General features: G+C 50.1%; 1 protein-coding gene across 1 annotated transcript; it reads right to left on the minus strand.

The window, feature by feature from the left end:
• Nucleotides 1-1,411: 1,411 nt before the first annotated feature.
• On the minus strand, nt 1,412-24,681 carry E2F2 (E2F transcription factor 2). The gene is made up of 7 exons (XM_053577347.1): nt 24,028-24,681; nt 17,895-18,000; nt 15,192-15,405; nt 14,294-14,453; nt 11,718-11,831; nt 9,175-9,358; nt 1,412-4,391 (listed from the first exon to the last, which is right to left on the minus strand). The coding sequence occupies exons 1-7, from the start codon at nt 24,280-24,282 to the stop codon at nt 4,120-4,122; spliced, it is 1,305 nt and encodes a 434-aa protein (XP_053433322.1). The 5' UTR covers nt 24,283-24,681; the 3' UTR covers nt 1,412-4,119.
• Between the last annotated feature and the right edge of the window lie 1,460 nt (nt 24,682-26,141).

The raw sequence follows: 26,141 nt of genomic DNA on the forward strand, positions 1-26,141 counted from the left end.
AGCATCCCAATTACCCTCCCACCTCCCCTCCCTCCCTCCCACTTGAGCTTCATAGTGTTTTTCTCTTGAGTGGATGTGTATTTGTTCCTCGCAGGGGTCCTCAAACTGCAGCCTGCGGGCCACATAAAGAGGTGTGATTGTATCTGTTCCCGTTTTGTTTTTTTACTTCAAAATAAGATATGTGCAGTGTGCATAGGAATTTGTTCATAGTTTTTTTTTAAACTATAGTCCGGCCCTCCAACGGTCTGAGGGACAGTGAACTGGCCCCCTGTTTAAAAAGTTTGAGGACCCCTGCCTGGTTTCATATTGATTCTGAGCACATTGGATACTTGCTTTTCCATTCTTGTGGTACTTTACTGAGGAGAATGTTCTCCAACCTCCTTCCAGGTTTAATGGTAAGAATTCAGGCATGGTAATTAGCCAGTGTGGGGAAAGGAGGCTGTTTGTTTCTGGGAGGAAATCAGCTGGATAAAATGTGCTATGGCATTGGCCAGGACAGCCCCCAGCCCTCAGCCTGGGGGGACCAGACCCACAGTTGGAAATGAACTTCAGAAAGCACAATAAAGATAAGACATCCAGAGTTGTAATTTAATGCCCAACTATCACAACACGAGGAGGCGTACATGGTGCTCATTGAGGAGGCAAGATCAAGGCAAGACCCAGCCAGGGAAAAATGACCCGTACAGAGTCCCAGCACAGGGACCAGTTTCCCTCTGGCCCAGCTCACCCTCCAGACAAATGTGCCACATACAAGGCTTCTTCATGTTACCCTGGAGACAGCAGGCTGGCCAAGCTGTGGCCACCATGGTCTTTGAGGGTTCTCGTGGGAGAACCCAGAATGGGAGTCCCAGGATGAGGTGGGGACCTCAGTATACAATGACAAGAACCAGAAAGCTGCTTCCAAACAACCCCAAAAGGCTTTCACTTCAAATTCGCTAAGCCACACAGCATTCAGATGCTGAAGCACCCAAACTCACTCACTAAAGCTCTAAACACGGTGCAGAAGGGAGGCTGAAAACACTGGGGGAGGGAAAACAAAGTCAGAACCATCCTCAAGCCAGTTTTATGAGCTTCACCACGTCCCTCTTCTTCCCTCTAGCTCTGTCAGCTGGCCGACAGGACTTCTACAGAAAAGGGATACTTCTGGCCCAAGAGGCTGAGGCAAGAGGATCACTTGAGCCCAAGAGTTTGAGGCTGCTGTGAGCTATGACACCAAGTCACTCTACCCAGGGTGATAGTGAGTCTGTCTCATAAAAAATAAAAAAAATTTTTTTAAAAAGGAAGTCTCCAGGAGACTGAGGCAAGAGAATCGCGTAAGCCCAAGAGTTAGAGGTTGCTGTGAGCCTTGTGACGCCACGGCACTCTACCTGAGGGCGGTACAGTGAGACTCTGTCTCTACAAAAAAAAAAAAAAAAAAAGGAAGTCTCTTGGAGTCTTCAATTTTGCTGACTAATTCTGCTGGGTTCCCTGAAGCCCTTGAGCCTTGATGTCCCTGGGGACATGGGTAAATCAGGGACTGCTGGTAGGGCTAGGAAATTTCCAGGCAGAAAATTAAAACTTGGCTCGGTGCCTATAGTCCAGTGGTTAGGGAGCTAGCCACATACACCGAGGCTGGCGGGTTCAAATTCGGCCCAGGCCTGCTAAACAACGACAACTACAACAAAAAAAATAGCCGGGCGTTGTGATGGGCGCCTGTAGTCCCAGCTACTTAGGATGCTGAGGCAAGAGAATCGCTTGAGCCCAAGAGTTTGAGGTTGTTGTGAGCTGAGGCCACGGCACTCAACCGAGGGCGACATAGTGAGACTCTGTCTCCCCCCCAAAAATTAAAACTAGACTCCTGGGAGGCACCTGTGGCTCAAGGAGTAGGCCCCATATGCCAGAGGTGGCAGGTTCAAACCCGGCCCCGGCCAAAAACTGCAACAAAAAAACAAACAAACAAAAAACTAGTTTCCTGCCATGGTTTTACAGCTTACCTGGCCCCTAAAGGAAATACCAGTTCAAATAGCATCCTGAAAACACTCTATGGAACTTGAGAGGTTTCAAGTGCCACTGGCAAGGAAGAGGCAAGAGCTTGTTTTCCACACCAAGTCTGAGGCTGACCATCGGGCCTGGTCAAGGGGAGGACCAGCCCCTTGACCAGGCCCGATGTGGAAGGGACGGCACAGAGGGGACAGAGGTGGCCACTCAGGACACAGGCCATGGGCCCGAGGGCAGCCCCTCTGTCTATCCCTGTGGATGGGCATTTGGGAGAGTGCCTGAATTCCAGCCAGACACCAGTGTTAAATTCGTCCCCAGTGGGTTCCACAGATGAAAAAGGTCTTCACCCTTTTCTCCAATTTAGCTCTATGAGAAACCTCCAGACAGAGCCCAAGGCAGGGGAGTCAAACATCTCTGTCCTCAGAGATGGCACATTGCTACATGGCATCCCAGAGGAGACCCGAGAGTAGCAATGCTGTCTCCAGGTCCAGCTGCCTGACCAAGGTCCCATGCAGCACCCCAGTCCCCACCCGAGGGCCAAGGTGGTCCCAGGACTTCAACATGGGCTTCTAATGAGTCTCCTGTGAGTATCTGGGGAGGGGAGACAAAAGCCATTTCTGTAAAGTGTACAAAAACAGGGCTACCTGTTTACAGAGCAGGGTAGCTGTGACCTGCTGACTGTGCCTGGGAGGGGGCTAACCTGAGAGCCCAGGAAGGTGAGCAAACATCCTTAGTGACATGAGTTCACACTGGGCCCCACCTCTACACAAGCACACCTCCCAACCTTCAGATACCAGTCAGCTCAGGGGCAACCCAACAAAGCCAACTTCGTATCTTAAACGAACGTAATGCTACAAACTTTAGGGGGGAAAGTGCTACCCAGCTGAGACCCCGAGGAAACGTAGCTCCCTGCTGCCTCTTTCCAGAAGGTACAGTGTTGGCTCAGCCCACAGCATCCAAATCCAAATCTAGGTAGGGAAGGGTCGAAGGTGTCATGTGGCATGTTGAAGCCACTGGGCGGATAGGGTGAAACTGAAAGATCTTTTCAAGACCCCCAAACCTCATAGGTCACATGAATCCATCTCCCCAGTAGCTGCTAAGGTCTGGTCTGCCACAAAGATCCTTCCCTATCACCTACCTCTTCAGCATTCTAGTGACAAAAGGAGCAAACATGCCACCAAGCGCTGGTCACCTCTGTCCTTGGGTCTGAGTGAGAGCTGGGGGCAAGGGGAGGCCCTTAAAGAATCATCCCCCTCAACAAACATGGCAAAAAAAATCCTCCCAGGGAAGCAGAGGATGATGCCAGCAACTATAGGGGGAAGCATTCGACAGTTTCTTGTTTTAATCTCACCCTTCTGTAAGATGGAGCTGCCTCTGCCTCCAGGTCCTCGATGTAAAACGGCCCTGCGTTCCAATTCTGCTGATTGCCCAGAAAGATCATTTTTATGTTCTAAGAGGTGGGAGAACTAAGGAATTCCACAGGAGCCTCAGACCTGCCTGACCTGGAATTGTTCCCTAGAACCATCTCTGGGACAGGAGTTTCTCAAATCAGGAGGCCTAAGTGCAATTAGTTAGCATCAGGCAGACTGGGCGGCCCTCAGAGACTAACTCCCAGGGATACAGGGAGTGTTGGCCTGGGCCCCTGGAAGCCCAGGCTGGCCCTGGGACCACAACAATGATAGGTGCCCATAGACCTGAGGAGCAGTCTCACTAAAAACTAGAATAATCTCCCTGCTAAAACTCAGGGAGGACAAACAAAACTCAATCTGAAATAAATACAAAGGCATTAAGTGCTTGGTAAATTGAGGGTCCTAATTACCCCTCAAAAGGAGGTAGTAGGGCCCTTCCCTGGACCTGGTCACCTCATCTAGTCCTTCAGTGAGCGATCAGAGGTCAGAAGACTAAAGAGGCCTTCCCTGGCCCAGCTTTTGTTAGGAAGGACAGGACCCAACCCGTGATAGACTCCTCACCCATATCTTCCACTTCTCCCCAGACAGCTTCTGTTGGCAGGGAGTCGGGAAAGGAGACGTCATACCCTGAGGACAGCACCTAGTGTCCAGTGCCCTGTGTGGGCAGAAGACTGCCAGTCTGTCTGTGAGGAGGTAGAGACAGGGGCAAGGCTGTTGGGGTAGACAGGGTCACTCAGTTAATCAATAAGTCCCCAAGGTCATAGGAGTCAAAGAGGTCGCTGATGCCCTCACCCCCATCCAGGCCCCACAGGTAGTCATCCTGGTCCAAGGGTGGGGAGAAGCTGATCAGAGGGGAGCTGCACGCTGCGGTTGGGGACAGGAACTGGTCCTCTGTTTGCTGCAGGAGTGGGTGTGGCAGCTCTGGCATACTGTCAGTGGCCTCCAAGGGGACGAGGGATGGCAGTGGTGGAGGCAGTGGTGGTGGCGGTGGGATCTGCTGGGGTGCTGAAAACAAATAGATAAGAGTCATACGTGGCCTTGGCACCCAAACCCCTCTGGAGCTGAAGTTTGGCCTCAGCACACAAGAACATATTTCTAGCCTTCTGTGCACCCTTCTCTCTCCTCAGCCTGCCCCATACTAACAGCACAGGGACACCTCCCTTTTCCAGCACTGACTCCAGCAACCTTCCTCATCCTCCCACCTCTCCTCTTACAGGGGGTAAACGTCCTGCTCTCAAAATCCACCTCCAGCCTCTACATCCCTCCAACTCACCTCTGTGTCTTTTCACCTTCAAGGACCCTATCCCTGAAATAGTTTCCTCTTTTTCGTTTATCATCCACTTCTCTCACTCGACTAGATCATTCTCATCAACACGCAGGCATAAGCTAATAACTAGTATCTTTAAAAAGCATCTCCCTTGGCCGGGTGTGGTGGCTCACGCCTGTAGTCCCAGTGCTGTGGGAGGCCGAGGTGGGTGGATTGCCTGAGCTCAGAGGTTCAAAACCCATATGAGCAGCAGTCAGCCAGAGTAAGACCCCGTCTCTACCAACAACATCAAAAACAGCCAGCACCGCAGGAGAAAGAGGAAAATCAACAAAAAAGGAGTACTTCAAACAAACATGAACAAGCACACTGAAATTAAAAAAAAAAAAAAAAATGCATCTCCCTTAAAGGACAGTCCTTTCAGCTGGGCACCTGTAGCTCAGCAGCTAGGGTGCCAACTACATACATGGGAGCTGGCAGGTTCAAACCCAGACAGGGCCTATCAAACAATAATAACAACTACCACCAAAAAATAGCCAGGCATTGTGGCAGGCGCCTGTAGTCCCAGCTACTTGGGAGGCTGAGGCAAGAGAATCGCTTAAGCCCAAGAGTTTGAGGTTGCTGTGAGCTGTGACGTCACGGCACTCTACTGAGGGCGACACAGTGACACTTTGTCGCAAAAAAAAAAAAAAAAAGGAAAGTCCTTTCAATAAATGGTGCTGAGAAAACTGGACATCCACATGCAAAAGAATGAAGTTGGACCTTTACCAAAGACCATATATAAAAATTAATTCAAAATGAATCTAAGACCTAAATGTAAGACCTGAAACTACAAATCTCTTAGAAGAAAACACTGAACAACAAAAGCTTCATGATGTTAGATTTGGCACTGGTGCAATAGTTCACATCAGCTTTTTAAAAATCACGCCAGGCACAGTGTAATCCCAGCACTCTGGGAGGCCAGGGTCGGTGGACTGCCTGCGCTCAGGAGATAGAGACTAACCTAAGCAAGAGTGAGACCCCATCTCTAAAAATAACCGGCATAGTGATGGGCACCTGTAGTCCCAACTACTTGGGAGGCTGAGGAAAGATTGATTGAGCCCAAGAGTTTGAGGTTGCTGTGAGCTATGAGGCCACAGCACTCTATGTGACACTAAGACTAAGACTCTGTCTCAATAAATAAATAAATTAAATCACATTCATTCTGTATTATCTCCCATAACCCACTCGACATGTGTGAAGAAATTTTAAGTGTCCCTCTTTTTGTTTTTGTTTTTTTTTTTGGTTTTTGGCTGGGGCTAGGTTTGAACCCGCCATCTCCGGCATATGGGACGGGCGCCCTACTCCTTGAGCCACAGGCGCCGCCCCTAAGTGTCCCTCTTTTTTTTTTTTTGGCCGGGTCTGGGTTTGAACCCGCCACCTCCGGCATATGGGACCAGCGCCCTACCCGTTGAGCCACAGGCACCTCCCAAGTGTCCCTCTTTTACAGATGCAGGACCTGAGGCTTAGGGAGGTTAACGTGACTTGCCACAGTCACCAAGTCACTAAGAGATGAGGTACAACCTTGAACGCAAGTCTCCCAATTTCAAATCCTATGCCAACAGTTACCTCCAAATGTCAGAACCTAGAGGGACGTTAAAGGTGACCCTTGTTCAAACCCCTTCCATTACGGATGAAGAAAACCAAGGCTGCAAAGGGTTAACAATTCCACTGGTGATGCCAGGACGGCAGTGGCCTCTGCTATGGACCAGGCCTCTAGTGCTCAGACCCCAAAATGACTCTGCTTCAGGCCAGAAAATGGAATGTGTATGTACACCTTCAGGAAAATGTCCCCCTGCTCCCTTCAGCAGAGATGACACTAGGCCACATGGCGAGGGTGGAGGGGACAGCCGTGGCATGACAGCTGGCCCCATTGACTGTTCTGTAAGCTTCTACTCCTGCCTGGGTCTCAGGCTCTTCATCTGTAAAACTGAGGTAAAACCTTCACCCTTGCTTACGCTGTGGACCTGCTACCTCTGCCCAGATTTCAGAGGACAGCTGAAGTGCAAGTGGTTCTAACTGTGGAGACCTGTGCACATACTGACAGTTCAGTGAAGAGGCAGAGCAAGAGGGGGAGCAAAAGGGTGGGGCACAGGTCTGGGATGGGAGATAGGCACTAGGGAGGTGCCCAGAGGGACAGATGGCTGGCACAGGGAGAAGCCCTGCTTTCTGGGTGAGGCTGACAGACACAGGAGAGGTTCTGAGAGAAGAGTTAGGAGTCTGGGCTCTTGTCCCAGCCCTGCCACCAATTTGCTGTGTGACCTTACGGAAGCTGCTTGTCCTCTCTGAGCCTGTTTATTCATGTGTAAAAAGAAGGATGGCTCAGTCGGTAAGGCGCCGGCCCCATATACCGAGGGTGACGGGTTCAAACCCGGCCCCGGCCAAACTGCAACCAAAAAATAGCCGGGTGTTGTGGCGGGCGCCTGTAGTCCCAGCTACTTGGGAGGCTGAGGCAAGAGAATCGCTTAAGCCCAGGAGTTGGAGGTTGCTGTGAGCTGTGTGAGGCCACGGCACTCTACCAAGGGCCATAAAGTGAGACTCTGTCTCTACAAAAAAAAAAGAAGGATGGCATTAGATTAGAGGTCAGCAAACTTCTGTAAAGGGCTGGACAGTATTTTAGGCTTTATGGGACACTTGTCATACAATCACCTTCTTTTTCTTTCCCCCAACAATTCTTTTTTTTTTTTGTAGAGACAGTCTCACTTTATGGCCCTCGGTAGAGTGCCGTGGCCTCACACAGCTCACAGCAACCTCCAACTCCTGGGCTTAAGCGATTCTCTTGCCTGAGCCTCCCGAGTAGCTGGGACTACAGGCTCCCGCCACAATGCCCGGCTATTTTTTGGTTGCAGTTTGGCCGGGGCCGGGTTTGAACCCGCCACCCTCGGTATATGGGGCCAGCGCCTTACTGACTGAGCCACAGGCGCTGCCCCCCCAACAATTCTTTAAAAACATAAAAACCAGGGCTGGGCACATTGGCTCATGCCTGTAATCCTAGCACTCTGGGAGGCCAAGGCTGGTGGATTGCTTGAGCTCAGGAGTTCAAGACCAGCCTGAGCAAGAGTGAGATCCCTATCTCTACTAAAAGTAGAAAAACTATGGCTTGGCACCTGTGGCTCAAGCGGCTAAGGCAACAGCCACATACACCTTAGCTGGCGGGTTCGAATCCAGCCTGGGCCCGCCAAACAACAATGATGGCTGCAACCAAAAACATAGCTGGATGTTCTGGAAGGAGCCTGTAATCCCAGCTACTTGGGAGGCAGAGGCAGGAGAATCACTTAAGCCCAAGAGTTGGAGGTTGCTGTGAGCTGTGATGCCATGGCACTCTACCCAGGGTGACAGCTTGAGGCTCTGTATCAAAAAAAAAGTAGAAAAACTAGCTGGGGGCAGCGCCTATGGCTCAAGGTGTAGGGCACCGGTCCCATATGCCAGAGGTGGCGGGTTCAAACCTAGCCCCGGCCAAAAACCAAAAACAAAAAAAAAAAAAACTAGCTGGGCTTTGAGGTGGGCATCAGTAGTCCCAGCTACTCAGGAGACTGAGGCAAGAGGATTGCTCGAGCCCAGGAGTTTGAGGTTCTTTTTTTTATTGTTGTTGAGACAGTCTCACTTTGTCACCCAGGGTAGAGAACAGTAGTATCACAGCTCACAACAACCTCAGACTCCTGGGCTCAAGCAATTCTCTTGCCTCAGCTTCCCAAGTAGCTGGGACTACAGGTGCCCACCACAATGCCCAGCTATTTTTAGAGACAGGGTCTCACTCTAGCTCAGGCGATGCACCTGCCTTGGCCTCCCAGAGTGCTGGGATTACAGGCATGAGCCACCATGCTTGGCCTGAGTTTGAGGTTCTTATGAGCTATGACCCCATGGCACTCTACCAAGGGTGATAGAGTGAGATGCTGTCGCAAAAAAAAAAAAATTGCTGTAAGGAGTAATATGATCATGAATATACCTGGTGCACATAATTCAAATATTAGTTATTATAGCCTAAGAAAGTTTTGAGTCCTCCTCAGAAAACATAGTTTCCATCTATTCTAGATTTACAGAATGCTGGAGCTTTGCTGTTAGCAGTTGTTAAAGTTGTCACAGTATTATACTAGTGCCATGGCGGTAATAATGACAATGGTAGCTAACCATTATTGTCAGGCACTGTTCCAAGTGCTTTACTCGTGTTAACTCATCAATCCTCACAACCTATGAGTTACATACTATTACTTACTATGCCCAACCTATAGATGAGGAAATTGAAGCAAAGAGGTGAAGTAACTTGTCCAAGTTCCCATAGCTGGTAAGTGGAAGATCTGGGATTCAAATTCAGGCCCTCCTCTGCCCCACAGCATCATCAGCCTCCCCAGTAAGGCTTTATAAAGTATAAAGTGTGAGAAGGATGAATGTACCCCTGCTAGGTAGACAGTAGGCATCTAATACATATCGACATGGAAGAGAACACTTAGGCCAATGGCTCTCCCCACCTCGTGTCGGGGGCCCTACCTGAGGATGCTCTGGGTTCCATCATCCTAGGGTGGGTGCTGCTGCTGGGCTGGGCAGAGTCAGGGCTGAGGGTGGCGGTGGAGGGGAGGGGCTCCTTGGCAGGGCTGTCCGGCTCCTGCTCCTCTGGGCACAGGTAGACTTCAATGGGCCCTTGGGTGCTCTTGAGATAAATCTGCAGGTTCTCCTGGAGGAGGAAGAAAAGCCAGGTCATGGCTCTGGGCAGCTGAACACTGACCTGCGGGTTAGTGTGTAGATGGACATGGGTGGCTACTGCCGTCCATGTGTGGAAGCCCAACCCCTGAGCTGGGCAGAGGCCTGTTCCAGGTGGACTCCGCTGTCTGGCCCCAAGACCTCTTCTTTTAGGGAGAACACCTTGATGTTCCTTTGAGAAACCACTCTTCCCGCACTCCTAGGTCATGCAATTTGAGGGCCGCACCCTTCCCCAACTCCAGCAGATGACTTGTGATGCAGCCAAGAAAGTCAGAGTGACATGAGTGGCTCGGGATGGCATGTGGCTCAGGTTGACCCAAGCAGCCTTAGGCCCAGAACTTTTGATGGACTTGTAGGAAAAGGAAGCTCCTTCCCACTGGGATTGTTGAGCTGGTAGCAAAAAAGCTCACTCTGTCACTGCAATGGGAGGGCTCGTTTGGAAATGGATAGTCAGTATGGAGAAAAGTAGAATGGGAGATGGAGTGTGAGACCGACCCTAAGACACAGTTCAAGCACCTACAGCCAGTCTTGCCTCCAATCTCCAAATCTCTCTCTCACCCCCACCCTTGGACTTGTCACTTGGTTCCCACCACCCCTAAATCCAGTTGGACTTGGCTTTCTACTTGTAACCAAGAATCCTGATATTCGGCCTTCCCACCCCTGCCTCTTCCCTACCACATACCTGCAAATTAAGCCACAACTGTCCACACACGTGCTATCCCAGCACACATTCAAAGTATTCACTCCACTGTTCATGCACCTAGCAAAAATTCTATTCCTTCTTTAAGACCCAGTTTGACTGTCACCATCCAGGGGTCCTCAAACTTTTTAAACAGGGAGCCAGTTCGTTGTCCCTCAGACGGTTAGAGGGCAGGACTATAGTTTAAAAAAAAACTATGCACACTGCACATATCTTATTTTGAAGTGAAAAAACAAAACGGGAACAAATGCAATCACACCGCCTCATGTGGCCCGCAGCCCGTGCTTCCTCTATTCTGTGCTCTCAGAGCACATCTTCAGCCACTATTTGCTGTGGGTCTTTTTCTCACTGGGTCCTGAACGCCTCCAAGGGATAGGAGGGACTTAATTATCTCTGCAGCCCCAGTTCCTGCTTTAAACAAATTATTTCTTGAGCCCTTATCATGTGCCCTGGGCTCAGGATACAAGGTGAGCAGAAAAATCTTTTATGAAGCTTACACTGTTAATAGATCACGTACGTAATCACACTAAATACAGCAAATGAAGATTAGCAGTGGAGGGGCGGCACCTGTGGCTCAGTGAGTAGGGCGCCAGCCCCATATACCGGAGGGAGGTGGCAGGTTCAAACCCAACCCCAGCAAAAAAAAAAAAAAGATTAGCAGTGGAAAAGCACAGGTGGTTATGAGATCTGGGGGTGATCAGAGGTTTTCTTGAGAAAATGACATTCAAGTTAAGACCCATAGGATGAATAGCTAATAAACCAGGCAGAGAGAGGGAAGAGCATCTCAGCTGGAGAGAACGTGCGTGAAGGTCTTCTACTAGGAATGAGCTCAAAGTGATGGGCAAACTGCAGACCGGTCAGTGTGCCTGAAGCAAAGGTAGATGGGGCAAGAGGAGGCTGTGAAGGTCAGCTGAGGTCAGAGCACTGAAGGTCTCATAGGGAATGTTAAGAATTTTGAACTTGACCAGGCACAGTGGCTCACAACTATAATCTTAGCACTCTAGGCGGGCGAGGTGGGTGGGTCGCTTGAGCTCAGGAGTTCAAGACCAGCCTTGAATGAGCAAGAGTGAGACCCCATCTCTACTAAAAATAGAAAAACTAGCCAGGTGTGGTGATATCAGGTGTGGTGCCTGTAGTCCCAGCGACTGGGGAGGCTGAGGCAAGAGGATCACTTGAACCCAGGAGTTTGAGGTTGTTGTGAGCTATGATGACACAATGGCACTCTACCCAGGGTGATAGAGTGACTCTGTCTAAAAAAAAAAATAAATAATGTTGAACTTTCATCTCGGACAGCATGGTCAGCATGAAAGGATTTTTGTGAGCACTAACATCATTGTGTGTAGGGATGTGTGTGTGCACACAGGAACCCAAGGCTGGTGGGATACAGGAGTCCAGAAACAGATTTTCTCAGGCCAGTACTCAGTCTCCATTTTGTTTTTTCCAGCTTCTGACATTTCTGCCCAAGCTTGAAGGCCACCAATATTACTATTACTATTTTTTAAGGCCACCAATATTGCCATGGATACCAGAACAGACCCAGGAAGCCTGGAGTTTGGCATGGCCAGGAACACTGTCTACAGAGCTGCCTGGGACTCTCCCAACCTGGCTTTTCACCAAGTACTTCCCCTCTCACCTCAGGCTTCTCGGGCACTTCCAGTCTGGTCTGTGGAGGGGCTTTGACAGCAATCACCGTCTGCTCCTTAAAGTTGCCAACAGCGCGGATATCCTGGTAAGTCACGTAGGCCAGTGTAGGAGCAGGAGAGTCAAGAAAAGTGACTGGTCAAAGTTCAAACCCCTAGCCTGCCAGGCATGGCCTTCACCTACCTCTCCTAAGGCTCTGAACATCACGTCCTGACTCCATGTGCATCTTAGAAATAACTGACATCTGTAACCTATCCTTTTAATATTATAAACTAACCCTGGATCCCTTTAGAAAGCAAATGAAGACATAAATCATTTAAAAAATGCTACCTAGCAGCAGTTTTGTATGTGAAGGCTTCATCTCTCAAATTAGATTAGCTTTAAGAAGGCAGGAATATTTGTTTTATTTGTTTATGCTTCTGACAATGCCTAGCATCTTTCCAAAAATACAAGGTCAGATCCAAAACCCAATTAGACACAAAATAATTTGGGAATGAACAAAAGAACCTTAGTAAAGTCCAAGCTCTTTGACCTTACTATTTCAATTCTGGGAATCCAAACTAAGAACATAAGTGAAGAAATGTGAAAAAGTTCTATATATGAAGGTAGTCCTCTCCTTGTTGCTTATAAAAGCATTATCTCGATCTAAATATCCATCTGAGGCCTTATCAACAAACCAGAGTGCAGTCTGAGTAGGACAGCCTCAACCTATTAAATGTGAGTTGAACCATAATGAAATCACTTGTTTGCAGGTAAAATGTGGTCAAATAGGGTGGCGCCTGTGGCTCAGTGGTAAGGTGCCAGCCCCATATACTGAGGGTGGCATGTTCAAACACTGCCCCAGCCGAACTGCAACAACAACAACAATGAAAAATAGCCGGGTGTTGTGGTGGGCGCCTGTAGTCCCAGCTACTTGGGAGACTGAGCCAAGAGAATCGCTTGAGCCCAGGAGTTGGAAGTTGCTGTGAGCTGTGTGATGCCACGGCACTCTAGCAAGGGCCATAAAGTAACACTCTGTCTCTACAAAAAAAAAAAAAAATGTGGTCAAATATCAGCAATTACATGTGGGTCAACCAAGAGATTATTTATAAAAGATAGGTAACAATAGAAAAATGTCTACGGTAAAAGCAGAATAAAAAATGTCATGTTCAACTGTATTTATTTATTTTTTTTATTTATTTGAGACAGAGTCTGACTTTGTTGCCCTCAGTAGAATGCCATGGCCTCATAGCTCACAGTAACCTAAGACTCTTCGCTTCAAGCGATTCTCTTGTCTCAGCCTCCTAAGTACCTGGGACTACAGACGCCTGCCATAACACCCAGCTATTTTTTTTAGAAACAGGGTCTCATTCTTGCTCAGGCTGGGCTTGCTCTCCTGTGCTCAGGCAATCCACCTGCCTCAGCCTACCGGAGTTGTTCAACTGTAGTTATATAACACACTTGGCCAGGCACAGTGGTTCATACCTATAATCCCAGCACTCTGGGAAGCCAAGGCTCAGAAGTTCAAGACCAGCCTGAGCAATGCAAGACCAGTCCCTATTTAAAAAAAAAAAAAAAAGAAAAGAAAACCTAGCCAAGCCTTGTTATGGGCACCTGTAGTCCCAGCTTATTCTGAAAGCTGAGACAAGAGGATCACATGAGCCCAAGAGTTTGAGATTGCTATTAGCTATGACACCATAGCATTCTACCAAGGGCAACAAAATGAGACTTTGTCTCAAAAACAAATAAATTGGCTCGGCACCTGTAGCTCAAAGGGCTAAGGCGCCAGTCACATACACCAGAGCTGAAGGGTTTGAATCCAGCCTGGGCCTGCCAAACAACGATGACAACTACAACCAAAAAATAGCCGGGTGTTGTGGCGGGCACCTGTAGTCCCAGCTACTTGGGAGGCAGAGGCAAGAGAATCACTTGAGCCCAGGAGTTGGAGGTTGCTGTGAGCTGTGATGCCATAGCACTTTACCCAGGGCGACAGCTTGAGGCTCTGTCTCAAAAAAATAAATAAACAGGGCGGCGCCTGTGGCTCAGTCGGTAAGGCACCGGCCCCATATACCGAGGGTGACGGGTTCAAACCCGGCCCCGGCTGAACTGCAACCAAAAAATAGCCGGGCATTGTGGCGGGCGCCTGTAGTCCCAGCTGCTCAGGAGGCTGAGGCAAGAGAATCGCTTAAGCCCATGAGCTGGAGGTTGCTGTGAGCTGTGTGAGGCCACGGCACTCTACTGAGGGCCATAAAGTGACTCTGTCTCTACAAAAAAAAATAAATAAGTAAACAAACAAATAAATAAATAACACACACCCTATATATAGTTAAGGAGCAATGGCTATCTTAAAGTGGTAGCTCATTATTTCTTTTTTTCTCCATTTTACAGATTTAAACACATCTGCTTGGCTCATTTTTAATGAGAATGTAACCTAAATAGATTTGAAAGGAAAATATATTAAGGAAGGAACAGAGGTGCTAACCACTGAGTGGGATTTAGTCCCGACAGGGAAGTACTGCATCCACCCAGGATGGATATAAACATGCAAGGACCCGGCTCCCTGACCCCTTGCCCCCACCAAGGAGGATATCTCTTGTTGGCCTTGTCCTCAGTCAGGTGCTTGAAGTTCAGAGAGCAGCTCTGGATGAGCTGGTCCAAGGCTTGCTCCATGCTCATCAGCTCCTTCAGCTCCTGCCTCAGCTGCTGCTGCTTCCCGGGTCGGGTGGGGTCTTCAAATATTCCCCTGCCTCTGGGAACAGGGAAACCCCCCAGTGTCAGGCTCAGTCCACATGCAGGGACCTCAACCCTAGGGCTGCTGTGCAGAGCTGAACAGATGGTGTGGGTGAGACTCCAGGATGAGGCCATTCAAATGGTCTTTGAGGGTGTCCCCTCATTTAGTGGTCATGCTTAGCCCCCAGGGAGCTGTCAGAGATTGGTCCTGAGGTTTGGGGGTAGAGCTAGGGAGAAGAAACCAGTCAAGACCTGAACCCCACTTCTAGGGGACTCTCAACTCTGTCCATCCCTATGCCCCAGCCCCTTTTAGATGGCAGGGAACTGGAGTGATTTCAGGTCTGACTCCCCTGCCTGGCTTCTCTTAGGGTTCATGCCAGGGGCTGCAAGTCTGCTGTTAAGGCCCTGTAGGAGTGGGGAGAGGCTGGATCCTTTCCGAGCTGGAAAGGATCTGGGTTACTCCTACTTAGCTCCCAGGGGACTTTCCTATGCTAAGAGGGGATCTTGGGACCCCTGACTCAAGAGGAAGAATCTAAGGTCCTCTTAAGCCTTTTCCTCTACTACAACTTTCTCCATCCTGTGTTTGTCTTCCACCCCTCCATAAAATCACCCACTCTACTTCCAGCACTAAGCCTATAGGATGTCGCTCTCAGCCCCGCACCGACAGTCACAGCCACTGGCTGTTGCCCCTGGCTCCGCCCACGGCACAAATGCCCATTGGATGGTGCCACTGGCCTGCCCAGGCACTCACACCCACTGGATGTTGTTCTTGGCCTTCTTGCGGATGAGCTGGATGCCCTCCAGCACATTGGTGATGTCATAGATACGCCGCTTCTGTACGTCCAGCACCTCAGCAGCCCAGTTCAGGTCAAGGACCCCATCCTCGGACTCACTCAGGAGGTAAATGAATTTCTTGGTAAGCAGCCCCAGCGATGTGTCATACCGAGTCTTCTCCCCAGGGGACTTGGGGGCTGAGGAAGAAAGGGACCCAGTCACAACTCAGGGCGGGACAGTCCCTGGAACTTCTTTCACTGACCTGGACCCACCGAGTTCCACCTTTCACGGGCTTTCATCATCCACTTTCCAGTTTACAGAGCACTGTGAGGCAGGGGAGTCACGATATCACCACCACAGCTTAGGGGAGCCACATCACCACACACAACTATAATATAACTACGCTTACCGTGTGTAGGTCATGGTTCTAAGTGCTTTCCATATACTAACAAGTTTAACACCCTATAAGGTGAGTGTACAATTATCCCCATTTTACAGATGAGAATACTGAGGCACAGCCAGGTGTAACTTGCTCAACTCACTCAACCAGAAAGTGGCAAATCTGGAATTCAAATGTGGGCAGTTTGGCTTCTTACCCTATCCTGCTAATTATAGATCAGAAATTTGGAATTAGAGCAGGGAGAAAATGACCAGTTTGGACTCAAGAACATTTTTATAGACGCACATTTGCTTTTACTTTTTTTTTTTTTTTTTTTTGTAGAGACAGAGTCTCACTTTATGGCCCTGGGTAGAGTGCCATGGCATCACACAGCTCACAGCAACCTCCAACTCCTGGGCTTAAGTGATTCTCTTGCCTCAGCCTCCCGAGGAGCTGAGACTACAGGCACCCGCCACAACGCCCAGCTATTTTTTGGTTGCAGTTCAGCCGGGACCAGGTTTGAACCTGCCACCCTCGGTATATGGGGCCGGCGCCTTACCGACTGAGCCACAGGCGCCGCCTTGCTTTTACTTTTTCTTTTGGAGACTGAGTCTCAAGTAGTAGAGTCTCTCATAGTAGAGTGCTGTGACATCACAGCTCACAGCAACCTCCAACTCTTGGATTTAAGAGATTCTCTTGCCTCAGCCTCCCAAGTAGCTGGGACTACAGGTGCCCACCACAACGCCTGGCTATTTTTTGTGGCAGTTGTCATTGTTGTTTAGCAGACCCTGGCCAGGTTCGAACCTGCCACCCCAGATGCATGTGGCCAGCACCCTTAACCAATGAGCTATGGGCGCCTAGCCCACACTTGATTTTTCATGTTCAGTCCACTGATTCTCTGGGAAGAAATTAGTCCAGCAGGGTAAGTTCATGATGAAGGTCCCTTTCTCAATGAGGTTGATGTTGCAAGACCCCATCTCAGCTGCAGCATCTTAAACCACAATGAGACTTTTGCAATCAAGTGACTTCCGAGGCATATAGCAAGTTGGTGGCCAAATACTACTGGAACCTGAGTTTTAAAGAGTCTCAGATTCCTGAAAGGGAAAACTTTAGATTCCCTTAACACATAGATGGCAAGCATTCAGCATACAAGCTGCTTTGTCAGGTTTTACACCCATGGCAGACACCACGAATTGATCAGTGTACTTTTTTCCACTGGCCATTGTGGGTCTTAGGATCCTTCTACAGTGATCTGGCAGCCTCTACCAATGAAATGGAGAGGAATCCTTGCCATTCCTGACCTAGCTTTATCTCCTTTTATAGATGAAACAACTAAGGTTCACAGGAGTGACCAGTTAGGTTGGGGCAGAGCCTTCTTCATTTTGTCTCCAACCCCCAAAACTAGTGTTCCTACCAAACTCAGTTGCTTACACTCTCTTAACCAGGATATTGACTGGAAACAGAGCTTTAGGAGGGCACCACCTGGCCAGCCTCTGGATCTTAAACACCTCTGAGGTGGCACAGTCTGGATTAACCCAAGCTTCACTTCCCTTTGAATCACTTATTTACCTCTACCTGCACGAGGGAGAAAGCCCTTGGTTAGCCCCTGCTCCTCTGAGCTGGATTTTGTCTTTTAGAAAAGTTCACATTGAATTAAATGTGAAAACTTTTTCTTTCTTTTGAAACAGAGTCTCACTCTATCACCCTAGGTAGGGTGCCATGGCGTCATCATAGCTCACAGCAACCACAAACTCTGGGGCTTGAGCAATCCTCTTGCCTCAGCCTCCTGAGCTTCTGGGACTACAGGAGTGCATCACCATGCTTGGCTAGTTTTTTCTATTTTTCGTAGAGACAGGGTCCTGCTCTAGCTTAGGCTGATCTCAAACTCCTGAGCCCAAGCAATCCACCCGCCTCCCAGAGTGCTAGGATTAGAGGTATGGGCCACTGACATGGCCCTAAATGTGAAAACTTTTTAAAACTAGTAAGCTCACGAATAGAACACTGGCCACCACGTTGAAATGATGAGAGCGGTGTACCCCGTGGTAGTAGTGCGAGACGCACATGTCAGTATGTGGTGCTGGATTCTGCTTACTAGCTGTGTGACTGGGCAACTCACTCAGGCTGCGTCTTAAGTTGCCTCATCCATAAAAGGGGGACAGTCCTACTTACCTGAAAGGATCAAGTGAGAGGATGCCAAGGAAGCTTGTAAACCAGAAAGTGATAGAAATATTACTCCTGATGGCTTGGGCAGGGCTGCTCCCTTCTACCCTACCTCCCACCCCCAGAGGCATCATTAGCACTGCTTACTTTTGGGGCTAGGAAGGCCATCCATTCTGATGCACTTGCCCTTGGGAGTTCGGAATTCAGGAATTGCAGGCCTCCCGATCCCCTCTAGATCCAGCTTCCTTTTGGCCTGAGAGAGAGAAGGGAGAGAGAGGCAGAGTTTGAAAATCATTCTTCCTTTATCCTTTCCCTGACCTGGGGCCAAAGCACTGAGGCCCCCCGACAGCCACCTGTGCTTCAGTTTATTTTATTTTTTTTTCTTTCTTTCTTTTTTTTTTTTCATTAGTATTAGATCCTAACTGTGTACATTAATACGATCATGGGGCACCATGCACTGGTTTTATAAACAGTTCAACACATTTTCATCACCCTGGTTAACATAGCCTTCCTGGCATTTTCTTAGTTATTGTGTTAAGACATTTACATTCTACATTTACTAAGTTTCACATATACCCTTGTAAGATGCACCACAGGTGTAATCCCACCAATCACTCTCCCTCCGCCCCCCTCTCCCCTCTTTCCCCTATTCTTAGGTTATAACTGGGTTATAGCTTTCATGTGAAAGCCATAAATTAGTTTCACAGTAGGGCTGAGTACTGTGCTTCAGTTTATTGCCAGGCCTGGTGCAATGCTGCTGTACTTGGTAAGGAAATATCAGTGACCTGAGAAGTGGGGGAGGAAGTCCTACTTTCTGAGGAGCAAAGAAAACTTGATCTGGGTGCAGTGGCAGATGCCTGTAGTCTCAGCTACTCAGGAGGCTGAGGTGGGAGGATCACTTGAGACCAGAAGTTCGACGGTATACTGAGCTAAGATCGTGATCCTGCACTCCAGCCTAATAATAGAACAAGACTGTCTCAAAAAAACAAAATCAAAAAAAAAATCCTCCCATGGTCTGAGGCCCAGGCGTTCGAGACTCTACCAAAGCCATTCTGGCCAAAGGCTAAGGGTTCCTTAACAACAGGCTCCCAAGCTGCTCTACAAGGCTCCCCCCAAAGTCTGTAGGAGGATAGGGGAGGAAGCAGTAGTGGGTGGAATCCAAGCTACATCAGGCTGGGGAAAGGCTCCCTACTGAAGCAGCTGGCCCAGCCAGACCTGTGCCCATCACAGCCCCACAGCTGGCCCTTATCAGGGTGGGGCCAGGCATCCACCCAGACTCAGGGGACTTCCTGGCTCGGTGCCACACTTCAGGGAGGTGCCCACATTGGGAAGCAGTGCAAACATCCCCCACTCCTATGTTTGGGCTCCAGCTCAAGGGCCCCAGGGCCTCCTGAATAGACCCCATTTGCCATTCTTTCTATGCCTCTATGCTGAGTGGGGCAGACAATGAATCCTTCCCCTGTGTCTTAAGGACAAGCAGCTGAGGACCCCCTCCCCCTCCCTGTTCCCGCCAAGCTTGGGAAACACCTGCTGGGGAAATCAAACCACAGACCCATCTGCTTCTCTCCACCCATCACCACCCGGCCCCAATTAGGCCCAGAGTTGCACTGGCCTGGAAAGGGCCTCTCTCCCGGTGAGGGCAGGGCAGGGCTAGGGCACTAGGGCACAGGTCAAGAACTGGGCTTGGATGTACCTCCTCTGCCAGCTCACTGTGTGACCTAGGGAAATGCTTCACATCTAGGAGCCTCAGTTTCCTCTTCTATAAAATGGGGCAGAAAATAGCTACTTCAAGGAACTATTTATTGTAAGGATTCAAGGTTGCTCAGCACACACTAGGTATTCAGAGAGTGCAGAGTCCCTTCCCTAAAATCCAATCTCAGATATTCCTTGACACCCTCTGGACATTGTTGAACCCCTTCCCTCTTCCCCTATCCCCCAGACACCCCTACCCTGGCTTAGACAGAGAGGCCTATTTCATTTTTGTATTTCATTTATTTTTTGTTTTAGACAGAGTCTCACTGTGTCACCCTCTGTAGAGGGCGATGGCATCACAGGTCACAACAACCTCAACTCTTGGACTTAAGCGATTCTCTTGCCTCAGCCTCCCAAATAGCTGGGACTACAGGCACCCACCACAATGCCCATCTATTTTTTTGTTGCAGTTGTTTAGCTGGCCTGGGCCGGGTTTGAACCTGCCACCCTTGGTGTATGTGGCTGGTGCCATAACCACTGTGCTATGGGCGCTGGGCCAGAGAGGCCTATTTCAACACTTGGTGGTGAGGTCATGCTTGGCAGGGCTGAGACTGCTAACCGCTGCTTAGCACAGCTGGGCTGACAGGTGTTGAGGGATGGCGATAGCTCTTCCTGCTGTCAATTCCCCTCCCTCCACTACTGCCGCCTCCAAGAAGTCTTCCTGGACTGATTCCTCCTTGGTTTGAGGATCCTGAATGAATACTCCTCTTCTCTGCCCCTACCCACACTTAGATCCAAACACCTCCCTATTCACACCTCTGAAGATCTCTCTTGAATATTCCTTTTCCTTTTCCTCTCAACTAGTGAAATCCTAGATTCTAGGGATCTAGCCCCACTCTGTCACTAAAAAGGCCAAATCACTTGCCTCCCCAGCCACACCCACCTCTCCACCAGAACACACCAGGAAGAACCTCACTACCTGGGAAGGACCTTGAACTGAATACCTGTGCTGGGCCTATCACATGCACATAACAGTCCTGCAAAGTCAGCATTGGCAATCTGCCTTGGCACACAAGAAGTGGAGACTCAGGAAGATTAACTAGCATGCCCAAGGTCACACAAAGGGCAGAGCCAGGACTTGCACCCAGATCTGTCTGACTCCAAAGCCATGTACCAGACTGCCTCAGCTCCATTCCCCTACACACATCCTCACCCTCCACACACATCTTTACCCCAGGATTTGCTGGAATTGAGGCCAATGCCTGGCTAAGCCCACTTACCCCCATCACTAGACACACACACAGCCCTCTCCCTTTTCTCACTCTCCCTCACCCTATCCTTTGCTTCCAGAATTCCTAAGCAGTGAAGTGTGTCCCTAAGGGTGCCTCCCGACACCTGCGCAGAGGATAAGGATCAAGGGGAAGTCAGTTGACCTCTTGAGCCACCTGTACAATGGGGATAATCCTCTTCACCTCTGCAGAGGACTCAATGAGACCGCAACAAAGGGCTCTATCTACAGACAGTGCTCCCACAGGGGAGCTGCTAGCACTAAAACACTGGGGCACAGTCTCTCCTTGAAGGAGAAAGTTCAAGGGTGAACAGAAGAGAGACAGTGATGGGTCGAGGAGAGCAAAGGTCTGTGGCTACACCGAGGCCAGCTGGCTCTAACCTGGACCCTCTTAGTCAGTCCCTTTGGCTGGATCTTAAAGGCTTGTTAGGATTCAACTCCACCCTGCCAACCCCTAGGGAGAAGAGCACAGCCTCTTCCTTAGGCAGCCCCAGAAGGGGAATGGGTCAATGCTCCCCAGGCACAACCCCCTTAGAGGTGACAAGGTGAGGAACCTGGGGGCTCAGAGAAGAAGTGAATTGCCCAAGGTCAGGCAGAGAGGGGACCAGGTCTCTTAAGCTCCAACCTCTGCCAGCTGGGCAGCTGGGATTCTGAGCCTACATTTCCTCATCTGACCTGACATTTTAGTGAGTTGTTCATTAAAATGTGTCTTTTCTTGGCGGTACCCATAGGTCAGTGGGAAGGGCCCTGGCCACATACACCGAGGGTGGCGGGTTTGAACCTGGGCCAGCTAAAACAACAATGACAACTGCAACAAAAAATACAGCTGGGCGTTGGTGGTGGACGCCTGTAGTCCCAACTACTTGGGAGGCTGAGATGAAAGAATCGCTTAAGCCCACGAGTTTGAGGTTGCTGTGAGCTGTAACTCCATGGCTCTACCCAGGGCAACAGCTTGAGACTCTGTGTCTTTTCTTTCGTGGTTCCCAGAGGAAATTTGGAAAATATAGACAAATTAAAGGAAAGGAAAGGAAAGCTGAATCGCACTATCTTTGCAGCTTCTTGCAGGGATGAAACAGAATAATGCAACCTGCCTGGCCAGAGCAGGGACTCAAAAAAGGATCATTACTTGAGCTTTCCCCAAAAGCTGGTAGGAAGAGTACTGCATAGGGAGAGAGGAGACATGGGTTCTGGCCTCCACTCTGCCATTGAACGTGGTTGCTGTCCCTGAACAGTGCCTGAGTTCCCTTTAACAGCAGCTCCCCAACAAATCCTGCTCACCCTGCACTTTGCAGCCTGACCACAAACCAAGCAGCCACACCCAGGGTTGGGTTTGGGGCTGCTCCAGGCCACACCCTTGTAAAATGAGTAAGCAGAGGGCAGGTCTGTCCACAGGATGGGCCTTGGGCATCTGAGACTGACAGGAGAGGGGACTCTGAGCCTCAGAGTCTCTACTAGATTCTGAGTCCAGTAGAGGAAGACTCCCCCACTTCTTTGCTTGTGACCTGGGCAAGTGACTTCATATGTCTGCTCAGTTTTCTCATATGCAAGATGTCCCATCCTGGACATCTTGACCAAGATAATGAATGTGAAGGGTGCCAAGCAGTGCCTGGCACACAAGATACATTGAGTAAAAGAGAGCCATTCTTGCTAAGATCACTGAGCTCCTCTGGGAGGGAGGTTTTAACAGATGCACTCGAGCTCCTCTGGGAGGGTTCAAAGCAGTTCAAACCCACAGCTGTTACTGAAACTTCACGTCTGGAAGCAGCAGGCCAGAGGAGAGGCTGGGCCCAGCACCTGAGCCCTCTTTCCTAGGGCTACCCAGCTCCTAAGTCAGTTGGTATTGGGGAAAGTCAAGTCTGCACAGGGAAAAGACTACTGACCACTTGCCTTGTGGGTCAGGCACTGCATCCCATCTCCCTGTCTGACCTTAGGTCACATAACCTCTCTGAGCCTCAGTTTCCTCCATAACATGGAATTGCTAATGCTATCCACTTTACAAGCTACAAAAAGGTTTTAGGCTTTAAAAATCAGTCGCAGTTATCCTTGATTGGTTGACCCGTAAACTGGGGATAAGCGCACTCCTGCTACTGCCCCACTACTTGGAAATAATGTGCAGGAAGGTCTCCGGGAAGGTTAAAGCTTCCAACATGGGCAAAGCCTGATTCCAGAGGCATAGTGTGAGGGCTTTGCCTGCATCCAGAAAAGCCTGAGGATCCCGTGCTGCTGAGAGGCACAGACCTGACTAGATGCCTCTGAGGTGGGGGAGAGGGAGAGGTGGTCTTATCCATGTACCCAAACTTATTCAGCACATCCACAACTAAGCAAACCAGCAATACTCCCATCTCCCTGCCCTGGAGACTGGTTCCAAAACCTAAGACTTGGAGCTGGAAGTGACCAAGATGAGCTAGCCCTACAGCCACCCCATGCACACATGCATTTTCAAGAGGAAACTGAGGCCCAGACTGGACCAAGCTTTATTGTAGGACACACAGAGTGAATTAGTGGCAGAGTAAGGACCAGAAACCAGGTTCCCCAGCCTTCCCACCCCCAGTCCCCTAGGGCTTTTCTCACTCCACCCCCACCCTAACGTGGTTTCGGTTCATCTGGGCTCCAAGAATTCCACTCCCATAAAACACACCCCGCGCCAAGGTAGGCAGCCTGGTACCACCACATTCTGGGGCCTCTCTGGTAACAGGCCTGGGGGGCTTGAGGAGGAAACAGTCAATCTGAACAGAATCCGAGGAGACTGCTCACATGTGTATTTGCTACTGGCCGTCTGGAAAGGAAACTGGGCTGGGATAGGACTTGGGGCAGATAGATACTCTGGGAGGAATTGGTTATTTGGAGTCTGTCCAAGCCAGACTGAACCTGAGAAACCCACTAGAACCATTTCTGTCTTAAAGTCCCACAGTATCCCCAGGCCAATCTCTGTGCCTGGATAATAGCAGGTGCCCAAACAAGGAATGAGTGAATGAATGAATGACAGCAGTGTTGGCTACATGGACTTCCCCAGGTCACATAGGGCACTGCGGATAGTGGATTGGGTATCCAGACTCACAATCCAGTGCTCATTCCACTCCATTACAGTGGATGAGATTATTTTATCCAAAGTTTGAACGTGAAGGGATCGTCTACTCAGATGGGGGGGGGAGGGGAGTAGGTTGTTTTGGAAACTGAAAGCCCCTTTTCCCCCTCATTAAAACTCTACCTGCTTCATTAGAACTGGATGTCAGGCGCCCCTCCCTCCCTTCCCATACCCGGAAAAGCATAGGGGGATGCAGTAGAAGTTCCCAGCATTACCGGCAGCCGGCCTGCCGGCACGCATCGCACAACTTGACTCTCTGGTCCGTGGGGTGTGGCGTCGAGGCAGGTGCCCGGCGCCGCTGCGGGAGGCACAGTCTGCCGGTACAGCGCGGTGTAGTAGGTGGTGGTGGTGGTCGGGCAGAGCTGGGGGCTGCTGAGGCCGGGCGACCACAGCTCGGTGGGGCTCATCGAGGGCAACCCCTTGGGGGGCTGCCCACCAGCCGGTACCAGGACCCGAGGGCCTCGCAGCATGGCGGGTACGGGGCCCCCTCCCCGACCTGGCCAGGCGCGCCCGCGGGCACCTGCGGGCTCCGAAGCCTGCAGCAGCTAGCTCACACGGCCCGCGGCATGGCACGGAGGCCCGGGGAAGCCTCCAATGGTCGTCTGCGGGGTAAGGCCGGACCCTCCCCTCCTGGCCCGGGGCCTAGCTGTGCAGCGCTTGGAGATCGCCGCTTAGATATAGCCCAGTGGCTGCGGTGGCGGCACTGCCAGGGGGTGTCCCGCCCCGAGGGCGGCCGCCACTTGGGATGGTCCCACGCCCCCGCAGCCTTGGTGGCTGGAGTCTGGCCCGCCCTGGGGAGGGGTCTCCGGCGTGTCTGCAAGCTCAGAGGCGCCACGGGTGTGCTCGGATGAGGGAGGAGGTCTCGAATGCACCGGCTCCCTCTCGGCGCGCTATCTAGTCTCCGAGGCTTTCTCTGCCTCTTTTTCTTCTTCTTTTTTTTTTTTTTTTTTTAGCGCCAAACTGCGTGCCGCGAAATTCAGATCTCCCGCGGAAAATGCAGCGCTTCAGTTGGCTGTTGCAACTTGTACAGGCTCCACCCCCCGGAAAGGATTGTTCCCCAGGCGTCTATTGCTACTCGGGCTTCACTCCTTAAAGGGGCCGCCACACCTGCTGTCAATGTTGGCAAGCGTCCCCAGGCGCTAGCAGCCTGGGAAAGTAAGATGTGGGTGGTTCCAGTATGTATAGTGCAGAGGCGGTCAGGGCAGAGCAGATGCGCTGAGAACTGGGCCCAGGTTCCCTGGGGGTCCGGGGAAACAGACTCAGACCCAGCAGCGCATTCCCCAGGCCACAGAACCTTTTGTTACTTTGCTTTGGTGTTTAGTTAGCACATGTGCATTTATATACCTCCTCTTGCTAAAATGAAGGCCGGGAACCTGTTCCCTTTCTTGGTGGGGGAGGGGAGGTTACGGCGGAGCCTAACATTTATACCTCTTCCTAGGGAAAACTAATTATTCGGTGTATGCAAGCACCCTGCCAGATCATTACTTGTGTTCTTTTATTTAATTTATTCCAACAATCCTGGGAAGAGGACGACGACCCTGGTGGTAAAGAGGGAGAGTCTGAGAGGCTGGCTAACTTGCCCAAGATCATGAAGATTTCCTGATTCAAGACCTGGCAGTCCAATCTGGAACAGCCCAGCTCAGTGCTCCTGTTTGTTACAGTAAAATGTTCCTCCCCCACACTACCAAGGTGGTGCCCTGCCCCTTACAAATACAGCAGGGGTGAGGGTCCAGAGTGCAGAACTCTGCCCTCTTCACAGTTTATTCCTAGGACCCAACACTCAGTAAATATTTGAACATCTCCCAGTTTCTCCTCAACAATCATTTTGTCACAAGAGCCTGCCTCATTCAAAAACCTTCATTGCTGATAATCCATTTACATGTCTCATCTTTCCAGTGGAGAGTCTCAGAGAAGTGACCTTGGGCCGTAAGTAGCACAACTGCTGGAAGCTGCTGCTAGATTCCAGCTCTGCCAGTTACTGTGTGATTTCCATGCAAGTCTCAGCCTTGGGACTCAAAGCCCTCCAGAGTCAGTCCACAGCTTAATATCATATCAAATCAATCTTAATACCATATCAGAGCATTCGTTGACAAAGTGGCAACAGTGCATGATTGAGAGCCGCCAGGCTTTGTTTGAACCAACAGCCCAAGATTTACACCCAGCCCCTGCCACTTTTCTAGCTGTGTGACCCAGGCAAGTTTTATAAACTCTATGAGCCTTGATTTTCTCATCCAAATAACATTTACCTCATGGAATGATGGTGAAATCTCATGGAATAATGCGTATAAAACTTTCAGAACAGGGCGGCGCCTGTGGCTCAGTGAGTAGG

Source organism: Nycticebus coucang, chromosome 22 (genome assembly GCF_027406575.1).
Source record: "Nycticebus coucang isolate mNycCou1 chromosome 22, mNycCou1.pri, whole genome shotgun sequence".
Lineage (NCBI taxonomy): Eukaryota > Metazoa > Chordata > Mammalia > Primates > Lorisidae > Nycticebus > Nycticebus coucang.

Excerpts from the sequence above, each read along its gene's own strand:
- E2F2 (XM_053577347.1), bottom strand. The coding sequence starts at position 24,282 with ATGCTGCGAGGCCCTCGGGTCCTGGTACCGGCTGGTGGGCAGCCCCCC. Across the intron at positions 18,001-24,027 it reads TGCCGGCAGGCCGGCTGCCG|GCCAAAAGGAAGCTGGATCT; the intron begins GTAATGCTGGGA and ends TCTCTCTCTCAG. Across the intron at positions 15,406-17,894 it reads TGGCCTTCCTAGCCCCAAAA|CCCCCAAGTCCCCTGGGGAG; the intron begins GTAAGCAGTGCT and ends TTTCTTCCTCAG.